This window comes from Numenius arquata, chromosome 9 (genome assembly GCF_964106895.1).
Source record: "Numenius arquata chromosome 9, bNumArq3.hap1.1, whole genome shotgun sequence".
Lineage (NCBI taxonomy): Eukaryota > Metazoa > Chordata > Aves > Charadriiformes > Scolopacidae > Numenius > Numenius arquata.
The window spans coordinates 35,546,649-35,568,129 of record NC_133584.1 but is presented as its reverse complement, the minus strand read 5'-3'; the positions used below and the strand labels follow the sequence as shown (position 1 = coordinate 35,568,129).

The following is a 21,481-nucleotide window of genomic DNA, read 5'->3' as shown; positions in this document are numbered from 1 at the left end:
TTATATTAAGATACAACAAAATAAAGCAAAACCAAACCCTTCTTTTTAGCTGAGTTATCTCGAAGAAAACCACGGTTAAAATGTACACTGATAAAAACATACCATTTCTGAGTCAACAGCACAGACAATTTGCTTTGCTCGTTTCGAAGATGTATCACAGACCACCAAAAACGCTTCCTGCAAACAGTCCGAGCTTATCTTCAACTCTTGAAGTTTCTCTTCAGGAACATCCCTGTGACAAAACTTTAAAAACTCTTCTGTCAACTTCATGTCCTTTTTTAGGATAATTGCAAAGGTAGCCAGTCTTGATTCAAATGACTACAAAGAGAATATATATAAAATGCATTAAGTTACTGAGCAAGAAAGACATTTAAATCTGAATTACTTTAATTATATTTGAAATCTCTCTTTTTTTATCTAAGAGCTTTTCCTAGCAAGCACCACTGAAGTACAAGCATAAAGAACACTTTATTTACCTCTAGTTGTTCCAGTTCATCTTTTAGTATTTCCAGGTTATTACTAACAGGCTGCTGCTTATCTAGGTGGCTTTTCATATCTTGAAGGACTGCCAAATGTCCTCGCATCTTCTCTGTTAACCTTAAGCATTGCGGTAGTCCATCAACCTGAAAATGAGTTTTAACGACAAGAAAAGGTTTTCCAAACTGACAGACTTGAAAATAAGCAATAAATTCCTTGCTTTAATTACAATTTATTTTAAATTTATAATTTAATTTTGCAACCATTTTCCCAGTTTAATTATTCTCTCCAGCACTTGGAAGGATTCATGCAATTCCTTTAACACAGGACACAGCACACACCAGCTGTTGCTACTTACCATGCTAGTGGGGGTGTCTTCCAGGACCGCTTCTTTTCTTTTGAAAACAGGCTCAGTGAAGCCTTTGGACAGGCTCTCTGCCTTCCTATGCTCCTGGTGACTTTTCCAAGCGCTCGCTGTGTCATCTGCCAATGTCTTCTCTTCAGCAGTTTCTGATCCAAACTCCGATTGTTCTGTTGAGAAAAGTGTACAAAGCCCATCTACTTTGCCTTTACCCTCACATTCTGTGGTGATATCAGCAACCTGTGAGCTTGTAAGCAAACCACTTATCAGCTCCTGTAACTTGCTTGTACTTTCATCTCCAGGTGGGATCTGAAAAATCTCCAGAAGTTCAGAAGTAGTGAGTTTTGGAACAGGAGCTTTCACATTTGTTTCACTCTTCCTTTCACCTGGATCATCCATCTTTTGCTTGCAGGATTCCTGCTTCAGAATATCACAAAGAAGATCCGGACTTTTGCAATCAGGCCAAGGCAATGGAAGAGCATCCCTGTCCTTTGCCTCTGCACACGCTGTGCTAACCATTAATGCAGTTCTAACAGCATTGCTTATTTGCTTGAGATTTGACCCGCTGGATGTGTCACTCCCGAGCTGTGTACTTCTAACCATTTTAAGTAAATTTTGCATTAAAACTTTGGTATCAGAATAACTTAGGGGTTCACCCTCCTGCTTGCAGTAAACGTGTCCCATTTTCAGTTTCCTTTGTAATATATTCCTTAAGTCTTCCATTAGTGTGTCAGTCATTTCTGGCAGTTGTGAAATACTTTCCTTCACTTGAAAATCTTTGCAGGATCCTAATTCCTTCTGTAATGACTCCATGGACATTTGTTTTTTGAAATCATCTCCAAGCAAGGAAGTCTCACTGGCCATGAAATTTTCTCCCTGTGTGTTTTTCAGCATCTCATGTTCTTTCTGGGGCCCGTAATTCACGTCAGCCCCTGTGCTGCTCACAATTGCAGAAGAAACATCAGTGGTATGGGTACGACTCCCAGAATGTGGCATTTCACTCCCTTCCCCTGCTTCTTTGGCATCCTCAATACCTCCTAAAGCACCTGCTTTTATTGGGGAAAATTCACTATCATTGCTGCTCTTGTTTTCTGAAAAATCTTTAAGAATGTTGGCAGTATTTTGACAGGTACCTCTCCCTGTTTCTTCAGTTACGCTCATTTCCTTTGGATTCACTGTATCAGCCAGGGGGAAAGAGTAAGTGTTAAATGGACTTGAATGCATTTCTTCCGTATTTAGCAGAAAATCCTTTTCGTTCTGTATACATTTTTTCCCTTTTTCCCTGTCCTCAAAGCAACAGGATTCAGTTTTATCCAATTCTGAATGGTGGCCTTCTTTTACATCTGTTATATATTGTTTTAAAGAAGTGGAAATGTTAAAATCTCTCTTAAATTCATCTGATTTTGCACTACCTCCAACATCAAGCAAAGCTTGATCAACATTTACTTGTTCTTTAGTTGAAACAGGAGTTTCTCTATCAGCTTTAATTACTGATGCATCAAATATTTCCCCAAGGCTTTCCATCTGAATGGGACTTTTACTTTGCCCCAAGATATCACACTCCTCCATAACATTTACTCTATTTTTATTTTCTGTAAAAATCTCAAAACCTCTTCCTACTTGCCCATGCTTCCTACTGGTGACTAGATGTACTTGGTCACTAAGAGAAGTATCACCATCACTCACAAAAGGCATATCCGCAAGGAATTTATTGTCCATTTGGGAAGAACTTTCCTTTAGTTGTTCCATACGAGCCATATCACATAATACCTTTTCCTCTGCAAATACGGCTTCTCTCTGTCTTTGCCCATTATTTGAATGTAACGTTGGCGTGGTAATACTGGTTTTATTCACACTATGAATAAAGCATTCTGAGAGAAGCAAATTTGTCTGAGTACTTTCATCATCACGTTGCTTTGTGATTGGGAAGGCTGTTACACTGATGTCAGATGTCACAATGTCATCAAGAAGCTGAGAACTTTGAACCTCAAGCTGCGTTTTATTATTTTCTTCACTCTTACAGGACATCCATTTAGTGTCAAAGGTATTTTCAGACTGAACAGGCTCAGTAGTATCTTGTGACATGTGTGTACTTCTGACACAAGTCCCATATTCATCTTCACTTGTACATGTAAGACTAACGCATCTTTCCTCAGAAACATCTGATGCAGATTCCCATCTTCCTGAGGATTGTTCTCCATTTTCATGGCTAGACTGGGATTGCAAAGTATACCCTCTCTTGTGGCTTAAAGAATAGCAAGAGTCATCAATATTCTGATTATTTTCATCACTATTTTCTATGTCTCCTAAGGAAATTAACAGCTGGTCACCTTTGTTTATACACTGATGGCGCGAGTAAAAAATATCCAATTCTTCGTCACTGTCAGAATCAGTGTCAGAGTCATCATAACTATCACAATCCTCCTCATAATCCTCCTCTTCCTGTGTTCCTTCAGATTCATCCTCATAGGAGTCACTTTCCGCTTCTATTTTGTCTTCCTCAGTTCTGTCTTGTACTTCTGCTTCATACATCTTCTGTAAAGAACTAAGGGCTCCCTCCTTTCTTCCTTCACCCTGCGGAGCAACTAGCAATTTTTCCTCCTTCTCGCCAAAGCTCCCTGTTCTTTCCCTGTCCTCCTCAGGGATTCTTTCCATGGTTTCAGCACTTGCAGAAACTGTATTTACACTCTCAGGTGGACCCGTTAGACCTACATGGACACTCCCTCCAACATTAGCTGCAAGTTCTTGAAAAGAGCTGGTTTCTTCTCGCAGGGTTATTGGGCCACCTCTCTCCTCTAGAAAACCTAACGGAACTGACGTTCCAGTCAATTCTGGCTCTGGTGCATCATCAGCCCTCAACTGCAAGGTATCAAAACCATCATCGCCTTGAGGAGTCTCATAGAAATCATCGTCATCAATTTGTGAACTATCATAGACATCACTGTCACCATCATCAACTTGAGGTGTTTCATAGGCATCATCATCATCATCAAACGGAGAGCTGTCATCTTCAGAAGCTATCTCACCACGTTCATGCTGCAAGCAGTTACTTTCAAACTGTGGGATGCCATCACCTCCTCCTACTGAAGAGTCAGAACTACTGTCACACAGCAATAACTTGTCGAATGTAAGATCACTTTCTTCTGCTGTGCTGCTACTGTCCCCCACGGGTGATCCATCATGTATAACGGTACCGCCACCCAATGAAGGCCTGCAGTGTGTATCTCCACTGTCCTCTAGACACAGTTTACTCTGCAAATCAGTACAATCCTCCAAGGATGGCCTGCCATGTATACGAAGATAGTCCTCTAGGGGTAGCCTGTTATGTATGTCAGTGTAGTCCTGTAGAGATTGCTGACTGTATCCATTATCTTCAAACTGTAGTGTGTCACCACACCGACTAACCAATTCTTCTGGAAGTCTATATTCAGTATGTGCACTGATGGATGAACCAAGACTTCTCTGAAAATCATCTTTCTTGCTGTTATCCAGTACCATTCTGCTGTTGTCATCTTGTGATATGCGAGGCCTGTACTTTGTGCACCTTTCCAGCTCTCTCCAGGTTTCGTTATCTGACAGATCATTCACACTCAAGGAATTACATAAAGTTCTATCATTTGTGTTTTCATTACCCAGACTGTCTGCCATATAAGTCTGTTCTTTCTCTGTTTCTGAAATAAGATTTGGACTTGAGTCATTTGGAAGATATCCTTCAATGTTTCCTGAATTTGCCTTCTGACTGTTACACTTTGGCAGTTCTGTCCATTCAGAAACCTCCAGAAGACCTCTGCGTGCACTTCTGTTCATAGAATTTTGAGTGCTACTTACTATATTTCTGAGGTCTGTAGGGTTAGTTAACAACATCTCCTGTGTATATTCGGATTGCTCAGTACCAATTGCATTGCAAACATCTGGTCTACACACATGGAGATCTTCTCCTTGTAAAGATATGTAGTTCCCAAAATCTTCAAACTGATTTAATTTACTGTTATTAGAAGTATTCTGAGCACCTGAGAGATCACCCTGAACACTGCCTGTGACATTATTAAAGTGGAAATTGCCAGTCGACTTCAGGTTACTTCCTTTTGGGTTTACGTGTTTTTTGTTATTAAACTCCATTTCTGACACATCATCATTGTATACACCACCATCACCTCCCAGCAACATACTGATGGCTTCTTGGAGTTGTCCATCATATAATAAAAGTCTTCTTCCAGTGTTTGCATCCATGTAACTATTTACCATCAGATAAGATAGGAATAATTTCTTCACTTGATCTAAATTGTGACATACAGAGTCTTCTGTGCCAGAATTTTCATGTTCCTCCTCACAGTCATGAAACACAGATGGCATGAATTCGTACATTGATAACCACTTTGCAGCATTTTTACAAGGGGACTCTAATTCTTCTACATTGGGCATTTTATCTGGTAAAGTCACATTGGTCAAAATAGACACAGTATCGGTGTCTATTATCCCCGATTGTGCAGCCGTATCTAGACTGACTATTTCACAAGTTTCTGGAATGTAAAGCGCAGCTATTTTCTGTCTATCATTTAGTATTTTGAATGCCAGCTCATTTGTTATCATCTCTTGGTGCAAAGAAGTTGATATGGGGAATATTTCACCAGTGTGAGGCCAAATTAGTCCAACAAAGCCTCTCTGTGCTTCTAATACCAGCAGTGCACTAGTAGATGATATTAAGTTGCATTGTACAGCTTCATCAACAGTCAGGCGTTGTCCTGAATTTGGACAAAGGATTCCACCAGTCTGAACCTGATGAGTGAGGATCCCACAAGCACTGTCCTGATCTATCATCCCTTGTCTCATGGCCTCTTCCACAGTCATTCGCTTCCCTGAGTCAGGGTCAATTATACCTCCAGACATTAACTGAGCGCCCAGCAGCCTGAACATTGTTTCCCGATCGATGAGTCCTTCATGGGCTGCCCTCAAAACAGTTATCTTCCTTCCACATTTGAATGTGATTCTACCTTTTTCTTGTGGTTTCACAGGTAGGAGTCTTAAGCCTGTTTTTTCATGTATTACGCTTCTATGAACCATCTGTTCAAGAGAAATCTTCTCAGCACAGTTGGGGTCTATGAGATCTTTACATGTGTCTTGTCTTTCTAGAAGCTTTGTATATAATGTTGGAGAAATCAGGTTTCTCTGGAAAGCACTCTGCAAAGTCAGGTTTTCTCCAGTAGATGGCAAAATCAAGTGTCCACTTGAAAGCTGATTCTCAAGAATTTTAATAGCTAAAGGTTCTGAAATTAGACCTTGTTCTAAAGCTGACACAACTGGAAGATTTGATAACGACGATTCTGAAATAAGCTTCTTTGCATTACTTAATTCCTGCAACTGCAACAGAGTCTGCTCATCAATTAAAGCATGAGCTTTAGCTTCTTCCAAATCGTAACATGTTCCTAATTCTGGGGAAATGATTCCAGAAAGGATCAGCTGATTCTCGAGCAACCTAATTCCAGTGTCATAGTCAATAAAACCTTTTAAAATAGACTGAAAGACTGAAAGGACTTCTCCAGTCGTTTGGTCAATGACACCAGCAATGACTTTATTCACCTAAAAAGGAATATAAAAGAAAAGCTATCACTATTTTCAGACTGCGTATTTTAGATTTTCTTTTGATTTTAAATGCATGATAAGCATAAAAACAAGTACTTACCAGGCCTTGAGGAATGCTGTGAATGTTAGCAGCTCAAAATGCGCAAGTGATCTATGTCAGTCATTCAACAGCACACGATGTGATAAAAGATTTTAAATCAACATGCATCTGTGAATTGAAAACCTAGGCTTTGCATACATAAATAGGGTTAGTGAAAGACAATAGAAGAAATGATTGCAGAGTGAGCAAATAGAACATATACCTGAAAGGCAAATTTTCATGCTCTAAATGTCTGTGAAAGGTTAGAATATTCGGAAACAGTATGTGATTCAAAACAACCACCATGCTATTCATGTTTACAGCATACAGCACTTCTGTAAATACACTCAACAATATGGAATCAGATATTCTTGCACCAAATACAGCATTTAGTTTGCATGGAAAGCATGAAGTCAGTTCGGCAACATTATTTGAACTAATTACACAGACACTGCCTCTATGTGTATATGAGAACACTCATTTCCAACATACTTTTTGAAAATTCCATATTTAAGATCCATTAACAAATGTATTTGTAGTGTCTCAGAGCTAATCACGTTATGTGCTCCCATTTTCATATCCAGATAAATTTTAAGAAAAATTGAAAGTAGATCTCTTGTGGGACATTTCTGAGTGATATATGGGAGAGATTAACATGTTATTTTATGGTGTCATTTTTGCAGCAGAAACACAGACTTATCTAGCAGTCAAAGAATGGCTTTTAAGAGAAGAGTTAAGAGATGAATGATTTGTTTATCTTTCTTCATGCAAGGCACACATTATTAAGACTCTTCACAAAAAAATCTGGTCAGCAGAATGTTCGTATGCACAGGTAAGGTCACACACAGTTTTCCATAGCAAATACACAAAACCTTCAGCCAATTAAACCTCAGGTTCCTTTGCACACCGTTAATTGCAGCTTCTTCTTTCGCTGATCACGTCTGGTTCCAAAACCATGCAGCAAACCTCAAAAGAGACTCAAATATAAGTTTCAATCTCGTTACCTTTTCTTCCATCTTTTCATCACCCGGATACTGTACTTCCTGCAGCTGCTTCAAAGCTTCATTGGATAACAAGCTGTAGCTCTCCTGGAGGGATCTGACTTGCTTTTCCATTTCATTTCTTTCTTCATCTGTCATTCTATTCAGAAAAAAAAAAGAAAAATGCAAGGAGATCTCTGAGTAACTTGTAACCAGCAGGGAGCCATCTGCTTACCTTTACTTTAAAAAAAGGGGTTGAAATTGGTAAAAGTGGTCTGAAAAAAATACTGTTCAAGAATGTTGAATGTTCTTCATTCAATAGCGTTCAAGAAAGCTACGGTCTGCTTGTAGTCATTCAGGAAAAGAAGCTACGTTAATCTAGAATTTATGCAGAATTATCACTAAAGCATTTAACATTTGCCTGTGCCTTTGCCTACTGATTCCCAGTGAAGACACAGCTAGCAGGGAGTCCTGAGAGATCTCAGCAATAGTATCTTAAAGTATCTTTACAGTATCTTTAAGATAGTATCTTTCTTAAACAGTCTGATTTCAGACATAGATGAAACAAACTTGTGGCATACAGTTCAAGTACTAACTTACTACTAGTTTGTTAATTAACTTGACTTCTAATGAAAAATACTATCTAATCTTTTTAAGCTGACCAGAAATAGATGAACCTTGTCAAATTCTTGAAATAAACAAAACTGCATCAAGCTTCCACAAACGGGATGACAAAATTATAAAATTAAAGGAGAAAAACCTCCCATATTTGTATGTGAAATGGAATTGGAACTGGAAGGTGATGATATGATTTCTTTTGAAGCAAACAGTATGCACCGATTCAATTAATTTACAATATTTCAAAAATAAGAAGTGGCATACTTGTCTCTGTGCTTAGCTAAAAAGGACTGAGTAGTCTGCAGAGCTTCAGCTATTTGCTCTTTCTTGGTTGACATTTCATCCAGGGAAATCTGAAAAATAAACAACCTGTGTTCAAGGCTTAACTATGCACATATATAAAAAGAAAAACAAACAAACAAACAACATAGTATTTCTATCTGCGACTAAATAGCGTAAGAACTTTATTTTTTTTTCTTCCAATATCGGCTATTCTTAGAGTGACGTTATTTACTATGGAATTGTATCATTTATACATGGATAAGTTGTTGTGCCATGCCTTTTGGTTAAATAAGTTGTTTGTATTAGAAAACTATTAGGTGAGGCAAAAAGTATTTATTTTTAAATACTATTTATTTGAAAATTAACCAATCATTTAAAACCACTTATTACAGTTGGCACAGTTTAAAGCAGCTTTATAAAGATACGTGTACAACGCTCACGTGGAAGAAGTTGTTCACCATGAGGAGAAAGAATAACTTTTTAAAAAATGATACCAGGCGGCCACAAACTCTCATGAAATTAAACGACAGAGACAAATGCAACATCAGACACTTGGAAAAAATGAATTACATATTATATTCTCCCTGCTACGATTTCTGCATCATCCTCACTAAAGCACTTGTTCTGGCAGAGGAACTTGTGAGAATGTTATCTTTGAACTTTTCTGAGAAACTGCCTGTAGCGTCTTCAGAGAAAAACACTAATCTTGGATAAATAAAGGTGGTGAATAAATTCAATGTTGGTGCCAAGAGAACTCTAGCGAAGTGCTCGGGCACCCTGGGCACCTGGGTCTGGACAGAACCAATTCTGTCCCCGTGTGCATCGCGTCAAAGGGCTGAACACGGTCATGAACAGAGTCTCCCTTTGCCATCAGCAGCAGCGAGCCACAACCCCACCACCTGTGCTCCTTGGAGAGAACCTGAGAGAGCAAGCACTGTCCGCACGGCACAAGAAGGTGCCGGGAGCAGGTTGAGGTAGCAGGTGGCATCATCAGCTCCACTTTGCTCATGGAAGTGGCACCACTGCGGCTGCTGTGTGCGCCCTGCCGGTGCTGGCACCGGCTTCTCCACCCGCTCCACGGGGACATCCCAACGCTACACCCACCGTACGCTACGCAGCAACTCCAAAGCACTGTGTGAAAGGTATTTCAGCTAACGTTAGCTATCAAATCACTACATGTTTCTACAAACTTGTCAAGGCACCTGTGCTAGTCAGTGGAGACATAAAACCAGGCACCCATGGAAGGTGAGGCATGGAAGGAGAATAATGCCCTTGGGAAAGACCCCTCTCCCACGGGCTGGAGGAAGCCCAAGTGGCTAACTTGCAGGTTACCTGCTGAGGGCTCAGGCTGGACAGGGAGATGCCAGCCATAGTTGCCCTGGTACGCTGAGATGCTCTATGGAGTTGAGCACTGGCCCAACGCTGACGAAGGTTTGCGCTCTTGCCATTAACAACTACAGAAAAAGACCAGTGTTGAACATTTTTGCAAATCCTGATCCTAACTATTAGCAATTTACCAATCAATACACTCAAATCAGTACTTGTTCCTATAGTATAGGGGACAGACTCGGTAACGCAACAGCACTGGTCCTCTACCAACAAGCAGTGCGCTGGGACCAGTGGCCATCGGGACAGCAGGACTGCCAACCCGCCTTACAGCAAGCTTGATTTATGCACACGCTGCTCCAGCGGCTCTAACTGGTACAAGCACGCGCGACCAAATCAGGACCAGGCTGCCAGAGGGCCAAAATCACGTTTGCATGACCACCCATCCAGCCCTGTCCCGAGGGATGTGGAAAAGAGAATGCTCCATCTCTCTGCTGCTCGGGGTGCAGGTAGACCTTCACCTCCTGAAAACCTTTTAGGCGTCAGTAAGCTATTTTGTGGGATGAGTCTAGCACCGGAGCTGTTAGAAATGACAGCCAACTTCACAAATGGAAATTTATGGGCCAGAGTTACACCTGTACACAGTGACAACGTGTCTGTTAAACACAAAGGTGGCAAGATGGGCCACTCCAGCACTCTGGGGACTAGCGTGAGAATGCTCAGTCAGCACCTGCTAGAACAGTAATTTTGACTATCCCGTAAGATGACCCCTCAAAATTTAACTTTTTAAAAGCAAAAAAAAAAAAAAAGAAAGAAACTCAGGCCAACTCTCCCCTTCCTGGTGCCAGGCTGGAAGATACCACCAGACTGATTCACCGAACTATTTCAGGACAAGGGGGCAGACCTACCAAGTGCCATCCTGCCGGGATGCACTGTCCCTCTACAAAGGCTGAGTCACAGCCTGCAGGGTCTAGTTTCTCTAAAGTGACGCTGTGCAGCGTCAGACTGTGTCACAGCCCTGCAAAAAGCAGCTTGCACTTCTTCCCGAGCAACACCTTTGTGTTCCTAAACATTGGTGTTCCTTTACCCAGCCTTCCGCTCGTAACCAAATGTGAAATTGTATCTTTGGTAAAATGCGGATGGTGATTTGGAGAAAAAAAAAAGTATTTATGGAATATTTTCTCACACTTTGATCAACCCAGAAAGCTAAAAAGAGGAAGTAGTGCTTTACCAAAAGACATCTCTGTACCTGCTGCTTAGGTAAATCTGTCTTTTCAGCCTTTTCTCCTTCTTCTTTGCTGAGTGTCTTGCTGAGATTTGACACCCATTTCAGTAAATCCCCAGCTTTCTCAACATGCTCCTTCTTTTCTTCCGCCATTGACTTCTGATGAGCACCGCAAATTGTAAAAAACATGTAAATGTAAATTGCTGGAATATTTAACATCGCTGTCCCTAGAAACACAATGCTACCACAATGGCAGTATTATCACATAAAGTGATTTCTTTTTATTTATCACCACGTGCATTACTGCGACACACTGATGTAGGAACAAAAATGCCACATAATTACAGACATTAACAAAATAATTCCTCAAATTATTTGTAATCATAATTATGATGCTTATTCATACACATGCACATTCATTATAAAATGATTGATATTACGAAAAAGCATAGCTTCCCAGCCGTTACTCAGCAGATAAAATCTAAACAACATTTGCTTATAGAGTATCTTTGAATTGCTGCCTTTGCATTACCCTCAGGTGTGGATATATACAGCCAGCATAGGATATAAGGATCTCGCGCTCTATGCACACGGATTACTAAATTACAATTAGGAAGAATACATTGCTTTTATGTCTACATAATAAAATACTGAGACATTTCATCTTTTTCTGCACAGGAAGACACAGCTCTTTTTATAGTAGTACAACCTGTTAGTAGTTTGAAACTCAGCAAAGTTTAAGTGCTTAAGCCCTTCCATGTATCACAAGTAAAAATGAAGATATTTTATTTCAATGATTTTTTTTTTAATTTGAGATGTTATTGCAACTCACTTGCCTATTAGAGCATGAAAACAATTCTAAAAAAAAAATGTTAGCTGAAGTGAAAGAAAAAAATTAGGATATGAGTAGCCCATTAAAATTAATGAAATACCAGTGTGAGAAAAATTACTTATGCATACACATTTACTAGACTGCAGATTCAACCCTTGTATACTTTATTGCCACTTTTGGAAAATAAATGATATCTACAAATTGTCTTATAATATTAAATTAAGTATCGGGTTACATGAAATACTTTCATTTGCAAAATGAGCAATTTTAAATATCAGAATCTGATTTTTGTCTCACCTAAGCAGACCCATTTTGCACTAATGTTAACTTCACCAATCTCGGTGTAAGATTTGATTTACACTACCTACGTGTAGATAACGTCACATCAGGCCTTCAGGAAAAAGACTGAACACACAGTCTGCATTTTGAAATTCTGAATCTGCCTAAGTTTATCTATAAAATTCAGCTTTGTAACAAGTAATATCTAATTCCAGTTTTAGTGGTTTATACTAATCAGTGGTTTGTGCTAATTACTTTTACAGCAACTTAGGATTACTTTAGAATATACCATTTATGATTTTCCATAAAGGCCACCTTAGATCTTTTCCTCGACTTGAATGGGTTTTAAAGCAGGCCCCAAAATGACTACTAACATCTTTGTTCCATTACGAATTATAGTAAAGACTGGAAATTCCTGTTTTCATGGGCTGAGCTGCTTCCAACAATCGCAGTCCAGTGTGGCAATCAAAAACAGCTGTCTCTAAAGCTTCTTTGTAGGTTAACTTCTTCTTCGTTTTGGGGCACGTTAAAACTTTAACATACGATTTTTCATCTTTCATCTTTGTAGCTGTGACAGCATCAATAATACCATTCTTAATTGCATCTTCCATCGTTAATCTGGAATGAGACTTTGGATCTATCAACCCACCAGTCAAGTACTGATATTCCAGGCAGCGCATACCCATTTCTTTGTCTACGGCATTTACATGCATCGCTTCAATAGCTGACATAACTGTGTTCCTCACAGGGTGAATGATCCCAGTAAAGATCAGCTCACACTGCTGGATTTGCTTGGCACAACCATCATCGATTAACTCTCTTTGCAAAGCTTCTGAAACGCTGTACTTTTTCCCAGTAAATGGATCAATTATGCCTCCTGTGCTAACCTGAGCTTCCAGACACCGGAGGGCAGTAACTCTATCTACCAAATTTTTGCGTGAGGCTTTTAAAACTGGAATTCTTTCATTGGTTTCAGAAAGCCAGAAGCCTGCAATAGGACTGTTTAAATCTTTATTTGGCTGTGAACTGCTAACTAAAATATCCCCAAACTCATTAGCTGTGATTAAACCCTCCTTATATTTATTGACTAATGCTCTGCCAATTCTACCCTGATTTAAGGTCTCCTCAATATTAAACTGTATCCCCGTTTTAAGATCTGTAAGCAAAAGAAAAGAATTCCCATCAGAGTCAAAACACGTAGACTCCTTCCAATCAAATTCCTGTTTGGAAAGTTCAAGATATGTATCTTTATCAACATAATTTTTTTGATAAGCCTCATACGAAGTCATTTCAGCTCCTGTTTTGATGTTTACTACGGAAATTTTATGACTTCTCTCTGCTGATGGGCTGCTTATTTTCCTTTCACCAATTGGAAGAAGAAAACATTTACTGCTTACATTGAACAAACACATTTTCAGCAAATCACAGTAGTACATAGCTTTCCTGTTATTCGGATTGTGAAAACATTTCGCATTACTAGAAGGTTCATGCAAAAATTTTAAAATTGTGTTATTAAGCAAGCCAAGCTGCATGGCGGTTTCCGGAGGTACACGAACACTTCTTACAGGATCAATGACCCCTCCACTTGCAATCTGAGCCTCAAGAATATTTTTACCTTTTTGCCTTTCTAGGAGTCGAGCCTCCATGGCCTGATACACAGAGATCAGTTTCCCAGAACAGCAATAGCCCAAAACGGCTTTCTCTGCCTCGAGCAGTCTACTCTTGAATTCATTATCTGCAAGCCCTCTAATGACTGCATCCTCAACAGAGAATTTCTGACCTGTTGTGGGATCAATGATGAAACCAGTAGCTGCTTGAGCCTCTAAAAATCCTAACGCCAATGCTTTTCCTATGATTTTTCTCTTTGCTGCTAAAGCAAAAGAGAGTATCTCTTTGCTGGATTCAAGGTACAGCCCAGCTATAGCTGTAGGTTTGGTTAAAAATTTTTCAAGACTTTTCTGAACCTCATCAATAGTTTTCTGCCCTGTACAGAGTTGCTCGACTGTGAGCCTGTCTAAAAGCTTGACTTCAAGCAACTGTCTGGCAGTTACATCATGTCGGAGACCTTGAAATTTAATATCATCATATCCCTCTGTAAAATACTCCAACTGCGCAGCATCATCAACAGTTTTCAAAATCTCTTCTCCTAAGAAAGAGCTCATCTTTGCAAAGTCTTCTCTCCTAAACCTTTCGGATGTTTTGTATCCCTCAAACATTCTCTCTTCATTACCAAAAGTCTTGTCATTTTCTTGGTTTAATGTTGTCACTTCAACATGCATGTCATACTGCTTGTTCTTCACTATCTGTAAATAGGAATTTTTGGACACAATGAGAAATACATCTGCAGAACCATGCTGTGCATAATTCACTCCTAAATCCACCACCAGAGAAACAAAAGGGAGAACCTGAATGTAAGTCAGAAAGGGAAACTGCTACTAGCATTGGAGAGCAGAGAAATATAAATATCTAGAGTTTTAAAGTGCATTTGACATTTCAAATATTTATTCAGTAACAGGAATATGACGAGACTAAGCAACAGGAGCTGTTGTACGCTACTACATGAACTTAGTGCTGTTAATCGAAGCTTATTTTCACCAATCATGATACAGTGGTGTATGTGAATTCCTACAAACTTTTCAAATAATGTGTTTCTTAGATATTAACAAACCTGCTATGAAGACCTAATGAAAAACTTGTTGTGTCAGCAAGAACGAAGGGGTTCCCTTCACCAAGGTAAGACCATAAGAAACATCAGAGAGAGTACAGAATAGCGATAAAGCGTAACTAAAACCAACCAACCAGACAGAACGGTAAAAACCAGCACTAGGAAGACAAACCCTCACAAAATGTAGTGTGTACCTCCAAGGGATGCAGTTTTACCACTCCTAATTCATGTTTCATGTCTTCTCCATGTCTACTAGTTTGTCTGGAACTGTGTAGGTTCCTGTTTCTCAATCTGTCCCTTTCGGATGTTCCAGAGATTTGGCTTGCTTTATCAAAAGTTATCTGGAACTCCGTACTCGTTTGAGAAACAAACTCTGTAAAAGATTGCAGGCTTGCATCTTCTTCTAGCGATTGGTTTATTCTTGACATCTGGAACTGCACCTCCCTTGGTATTGTATCATCAGTGCTCACATACAAGGTATTTTCTTCTATTTGATCAGATTTAAAACCCGATCTCTCCTGTTTCTGCCTTAGCAAAGGTGAGCTAGGTTTTGCATGTGGAGGAAGCTGATCAAATTCTCTAGCTGCAGTGTCACTCAGGTAATTGAAATCATTCCCTCTTCTCTCACAGTTCAATTTAAATCCAGAATCTTGGAGTCTATTATTTTGCTGAACTTCATTCTGAACCAAAAGTAACCTGTGTTCGCTCTCCTTGACCTGCAGGTCCATTTTCTGTTTCAAGCTCTCAACTGTGCGCTTCTGCACTTCCAATTCTTCCTCAAGTTTCCTGCACTTCTGGTGATAGTCCATTTCAGCCTGCTTCCCTTGCTGCAGTTGTTCCTGACATTTTTTAAGCCTTTCTTGCAGATCTTCCATTTGGATCTTGTACAACGTGACGTTTTCCTCAGCCAAATGCTTTTCCTGCTGAAGAGCAATACATTCCAGTTTTATGCCAGAAACGTCCTTTTCTTTGATGCTATGGGATTCCAGTAATTTTTCAACTTTTTTCCTAAACTCCTCTGCAGAGTGTTTGAATTTAATGGATTCTTCCTGAAACAGAATCATCTTCTTGCGTGCCATTTGTTCATCCAGAGTCTTCTGATGGAGTTCATCCTGTAATTTTTTTAATTTACCACTTAGCTCTTGTATATGAGCTTGGTGTAATTGTATCTTCTGCTCATTCATTCTCTTTTCCATAGTTAGAGCATTCATTTGGGCATTTAGATTTTGAACCTCCCGGTCCATGCTTAGGGTGGAAGCACTTTGTTTATCACATTTTTGTTTATATTCATTAGCTAAGTCTTTTGCTTTTGCTAGATCAACTTCTAGGCTTTTGATTTTACATATGAATTCTTGCTCAATTATTGTTTGCTTGTGCAATTGTTCATTTGTTGTACGCAGTTGCTCTTTGAAACCATCTGCCAGGGCTTTTAATGCATCATTTTTCTTCTGAATGCTTTGCTTTTCCAAAGTCATCTTCTCCGATTCAGACTGAATTTGCTTCATCAGCAGTTTTGTTTCAGTATTCCATTTATTAAGGTCCTCTATCTCTCGTTTCAGTGTTCCTGACATCTGATTACTTTTGGCTAATTCATTCTTCAGCATCTGAATTTCCCGGTGGTTTTCTTTCTCTACTTTTGTTTTTTGAAGCAACTGCTCCTGAATTTTCTTATATTGGTCTTGAAGATTATTTGCTTCTCCTTTGCACGACTGTGTTCTGTGTTCAGCTGCCAGCTTCTCTTTTTGAAGAGAACTGATTTGTGAATTTAAATGTCTGATAGTGATTTCAGCTTTCGCCTGTGATCTAGTTAATTCCTCTACTTCTCTTCTTAGCTGTGTCTTTTCTTGTTGAACAGATTTCAGCTCCTCCTGATAGTTCATCTTAATTTTCTTAAGATCTATAGCTTCTTGCATCACCTCTTCAGCTTTACCTGTGGTTCTGTGCAGCTGCTTGTCCAGTTCTTTCAACTGTTGCAAATATCCCTGCTCTGCTTGGTCTTTTTCCTCCAACTTAATTTTTAGGCATTTAAGTTCACTATTGACTTTATCTAGTTTTTCTTTTATTAAACGAGACTTTTCTTCTGTTGATGATTTCTGAAGCTCAATTTCATTCAGTTCATATTTCAGATCTTTAATAGTTTTATCAGCTTTTTTGTTAGCAAGGGTTAGCTCATCTATCTTCTGTTTAAGCTCATCTACTTTTTTGGCTTCTAGTTTCTTCTGGAAACTTGTAATTTCAGAGTCAGTCCTACAATGGCTGCCTTGCCCAGCTGTGAAAGTTAGCAGGGAAGTTTCTCTAGTTACAGAGTACTTGTCTTCAACCTTCCTTCTGGCTTCAGTTTTCTCCTTCTCTTGCAGCCTTATTTCTGATAGGTTCCCTTTAAATTCAAGATCTTGTTCCATTTGCTTTATCAATTTCATAAGTTTTTCCTCTCCTTCTGTTTTTTTCTTCAGCTCCTGCATTAAGTTTTTTTTTTGTTGCTCTAAATCATGAAGATTGGTGTCTTTTCTTCTTAGATGCTCTTCAAGGTTTCTTCTGGTAAAGGTGCTTTCTTCTACTTGATTTCGAAAAGCACGGAGGTTTTCTTCCAGTATACTTCTTTGAGTCTCTGCCTGAAGAATGAGCTGCCTTACACACTCCAACTCCTGCTCTGCATCTGCTTTCTCTTTCTTAATCTTCTCTAGATCTACACGACACTGCTTTGCCTCTTGCTCAGCCTTGGTCTTCTGAAGACAGATCTCTTCCATGTCCTTCTGCTGCTTCTTCTGCTCCTTTTCTGCAGCTTCTCTCACTTTAGGGAGCTCCTGTTCCACTTGGAATTTTTGTTTCTTCATATCCTCCAACATCTCCTGAAGTGTTTTTACCTTTCCCATGAGTTTTCTGTTCTCATCAATTGTGCTATTTTGCTGTGCCATTAGATCTGAATATGCCTCACGCACTGAGGCTTCCTTATTCTTTAAAATCTGTAAAAGAACGAGATAAGTTGGAATGTATTTTTTGTAATACAGCATACAAAACATGTTAGGCTCTTTGAAAAGCAGAGTGGAAAATACTTACTCATATATATATATGGTATGTCCAGAAAGCAGGATGAGCAGTTCCCACCACCATCACCTTCTCTTGGGTCAGTAAGCTTCAGGAAGCTACCATTAGCCAAATAGGAAACCCTTCATAAAGATATCCACAAAGCGAAGAAGTCCTGAAGCCTCTCACTTCAGTCAGATGCCTCTTAGCGGTAAGCAGCGTCAAACAACAGCTTGCATAGACTTTTTCTCCAAACAAATGGGTAGAGCAAACAGTGAGCCAAACGCTATGTGCAAGAACTCCCAAGGAGAAAGTGGCCTACCACTTCTGAATCAGTTCAGGAGGAATAGCGAGAAGGATTTCATGCTTGCAAGCACATATAACACGAGAGAAGTTTGGAAATCCCCTCCAAGAAAAGAAAGAATGTCCAGAGCTAGAGCCAAGATGCATCAACTCCAGAAAGAGAAGTATCTAAACCCCAGTACATCTATGCTCCATAGCGTGCTCCACAGCCCCAACGCCTGCACTGCCTCAGCTGGGGGACTGGTAAGAGCACAGCTATGCTGCAGCACAGACACAGTTAGAAGTATAAACATGGTAATTGGGAAAATCCTAGTGAAAACATAGTCTCTGTATGTTGGCAGATCAAGGGAAACTCTTATAAGCAAGATGTGCATCCACCAGTAATACTATGGTTGAAACCATACATACCTTGTCTTCACTAGCACTACTGTGGCTTTAGTTACCCAATGTGAGCTAACATGAGGTAAGAACACACCTATATTCCTATGATCATACAAACATGGCATGAAGGGCAATCATAGCAACATTTTCAAATAAACAGAATGTTGGTTTAGCTCAAAATTACTAGATTTACTTCATTTTTTGTATGATATATGAAACTAATTTCCTAAAAGGCTAATGCAAAGGCAGCTTCTTCAGTTCCTCTCCATGTTTCCCCTGTGTCACAATTTGGAACAGACCCCAATGGATACAAAACATATAAATTGGTTTCTTATCAGATCTCTTTTTATGCTCCTATAGACACAAAAATCTAATGTATTATGCTTGAAAAAGAAAAACGAAAAACACAGATACGGTCACAAAGTATATCTTGTTAACTTCCATTATTTCTAATAGACATGGCTGAGCATCAGCTGGGTGGAGAAAAGGATGGTAATTAGTAACACAAAATAAACAAAAATAGATTTATAAGAATCTAAAAAATGTAAGCATCTCAAAATGCAAAGTAATTAATATAATTAGAATATTCATTGTTTAAATTACATTCAATCAACTTCAAATCACCTGACCTTGGTATATTTTGAGATTCAAATGTTGATTTAGATTCATTTAGAATCATTCTTAAATTAACCGTTTCATTTGCATTGCATAAAAGCTCTGGTACCTTAATAATAGTTGTGCTCCATTTCTCTTCATTCTCATAGTCTCTTTTTTTTTGCTTTTCTTTTTTTTCAAGTGAGGCTTTTTTCCCTGTTTTTTTACAGAATATTTTCTGGAGTTCAGTGTTTCTTCCAGGTACCTCTGTGTTATGACCCTTACCTCTACTGTCCATTTCTGCAACTAGCAATGAATCTTTACATTTCTGACCCTGTTCTAACCCATCTTCTTCGCTCTGCTTCTTCCCGCTTATATTTATGGTGCCCAAACCACAAATTTTACCCTGTGGTATTTTCTTCTCACTTCCTTTCTCATCGTGACTCAAAAGCTTTTTTTCTGATCCATGTTCTGACAATGGAAAATAATCCTCTCCTCCAGAAATAATTTCTGAGAGGGCTATATTTGCATTTAAATCACTGGTATTTCCTAACAATTTTGTACCTAAACTTGGATCACTCTGCACTGGTGACACTTCAAAACCAAATGGGTAAGGTTCAGAGACTTTTGCTGCATAACGATTCTCTAAAATACTTCCTGAAGAAACAGCCACGATTTCTTGCCTTGTACTCTTGCCTTCATTTGGATCGAAACTTGTGTTTTCTATGATTTTGTTTCCTGCTACGAAGCAACTTCTATCCAGAGATGCTCTGTGTGGTTTGTTTGTATCCCTTTCAACGCTACCAGAACCGCCCGGATTGCACACAGGTTGCAAATTTAACTTTGTTTTTTCACCTCCACCGTGTACTGCCGGCTCTCTGAAAGAGGATGTAACTTTCTCTAAAGGTGTTGCATCCCTTACGCCTGAGTCACCTTTTTCAACACACGCTTGAAACTCGCCGTCTTGGCAGCTTAAAGTCTTATGGCTATTACTGTCTGCAAAGCAACGCTCTTTACGCTGACATTCAAAATGAGGTCTTGCCGAAAAATGTTGCTGCTTGTGATGGCTGATACCCAGGGCACGCTTTCCAGTTTCTGGAGTAACTTCACCTTTCTTCGCTGCTCGCTCAAAATTGGTTTCTGATTGCATCTCGTGTTCTTCTTTTGTTGGAACATCATTCCCTGCCTTTCTCGAACAATTTTTTCCCGTGGTTTTGTGTATCATTTCCACTTCAGGCAACTTCTTTGATACTCCCTCTGTTTTCTGTCTCTCCTCGTTAACAATTTGCTCATCTAACATCTCACCAGGATTGTTACTCATACATGCGCAGATCTCAGCTGAAACAAAACAATCTTTTCTACCATTTTCTTCCTCTTTACTTTGATTACCAAAACCCGTTAAATTCTCTTGTTCTGTATGTAGCTTATTTTCTCTGTTGCCACTAATGTTACTTTCTTGACCACTGAAATTTAAAAATTGCTTCAGTGTTCTACCAGCTTTGATTTTATCGTATCTGTCTACATCTAATTTTCTTCTGTCAATTTCAGATTTATTTTCTGTGAGTTTAGGTTTACTGGAAGAGTTATCTTTTTGCAAATATTCCACATACATGATGCTTTCATTAGGTGTGTTTTCCTCTCTGAATTCAACAGCTTCATTACATCCCAAACGTTGAAAGACTTCAGCTGACTTCACAGGTTGCTGGAGTCCACTCTCCTCTGGTAAACTCTGAGCATGACAGCACATGGATTAAACTGAGACATCATGGAAAGGATCTTATTTTTCCCTTATTCTGTGCATTCTTAATGCCATTACTGAGAGTCAGGAAGAAAGATTGGCATGGAAGAAAATCTTGGAACAATCACAGACTTCAGAGGTCTGATCCCAGAAGAGAAAAAAATTATCATTCCTCCTTTGAAAAGGATTATTCGTTGTCTGATTTACTACCCTGATTACAAAGATAAATGTCATCAAATCACCTTGAGACTGGAAACCTACTTAGGTTATCTTCAAAGAAGCTATCAAAAATTTAGAAGGTGGAGAAGGATGGAAGATGAGGGGTGTTTGACATCTAAAAAAGCAGTCCTGGAGATTCAGAGCAGCCTGAAACCCACTGGAGTTTAAAAGATTCCATTTGCTCTTGAAGAACGAGGAGCCTATTGGCATTTATGGGTTTCTTGATCCTCATTTGAATTCTTGTTCTCTGTTTCACTTTTTATCCTTGATACCATTAGCATTACTAGTCATACTAAATCCTCAGTTATAATGGCTACTTATCAATAAACATTATCTATTTCCATCCGTATGCTCCACCACTTCATGACACACAAAGACACATGCTGTTAGTGTTACAGTTTGCCCAGAGGTAGTCAATAGCAAGAAAAGCCAATAAAGACAAAGCCAGCACCAGAACTACAGAATATTAGTTTAAGAACTCTGATTTTTTTTTCGTAACAACAAAATTAAAATTTATA

General features: G+C 39.2%; 1 protein-coding gene across 7 annotated transcripts in view; it reads right to left on the bottom strand.

Moving 5' to 3' along the window:
* The window catches only part of DST (dystonin), a 329,300-nt gene that overhangs the window by 109,289 nt on the left and 198,530 nt on the right, over positions 1 to 21,481 (bottom strand). For 5 of the 7 annotated variants that reach the window (XM_074153812.1, XM_074153813.1, XM_074153814.1 and 2 more), the window contains 3 exons: positions 10,953 to 11,087; positions 8,360 to 8,448; positions 7,502 to 7,637 (listed from right to left, as the gene is read on the bottom strand). In XM_074153812.1, the coding sequence (XP_074009913.1) occupies positions 7,502 to 7,637; positions 8,360 to 8,448; positions 10,953 to 11,087 (360 nt within the window). Of the gene's footprint in view, positions 1 to 102; positions 319 to 476; positions 624 to 835; positions 6,416 to 7,501; positions 7,638 to 8,359; positions 8,449 to 10,952; positions 11,088 to 12,425; positions 14,343 to 14,898; positions 17,668 to 19,136; positions 20,736 to 21,481 lie in introns of those variants that run through there. The other 2 variants (XM_074153811.1, XM_074153817.1) reach the window with 2 other exon arrangements.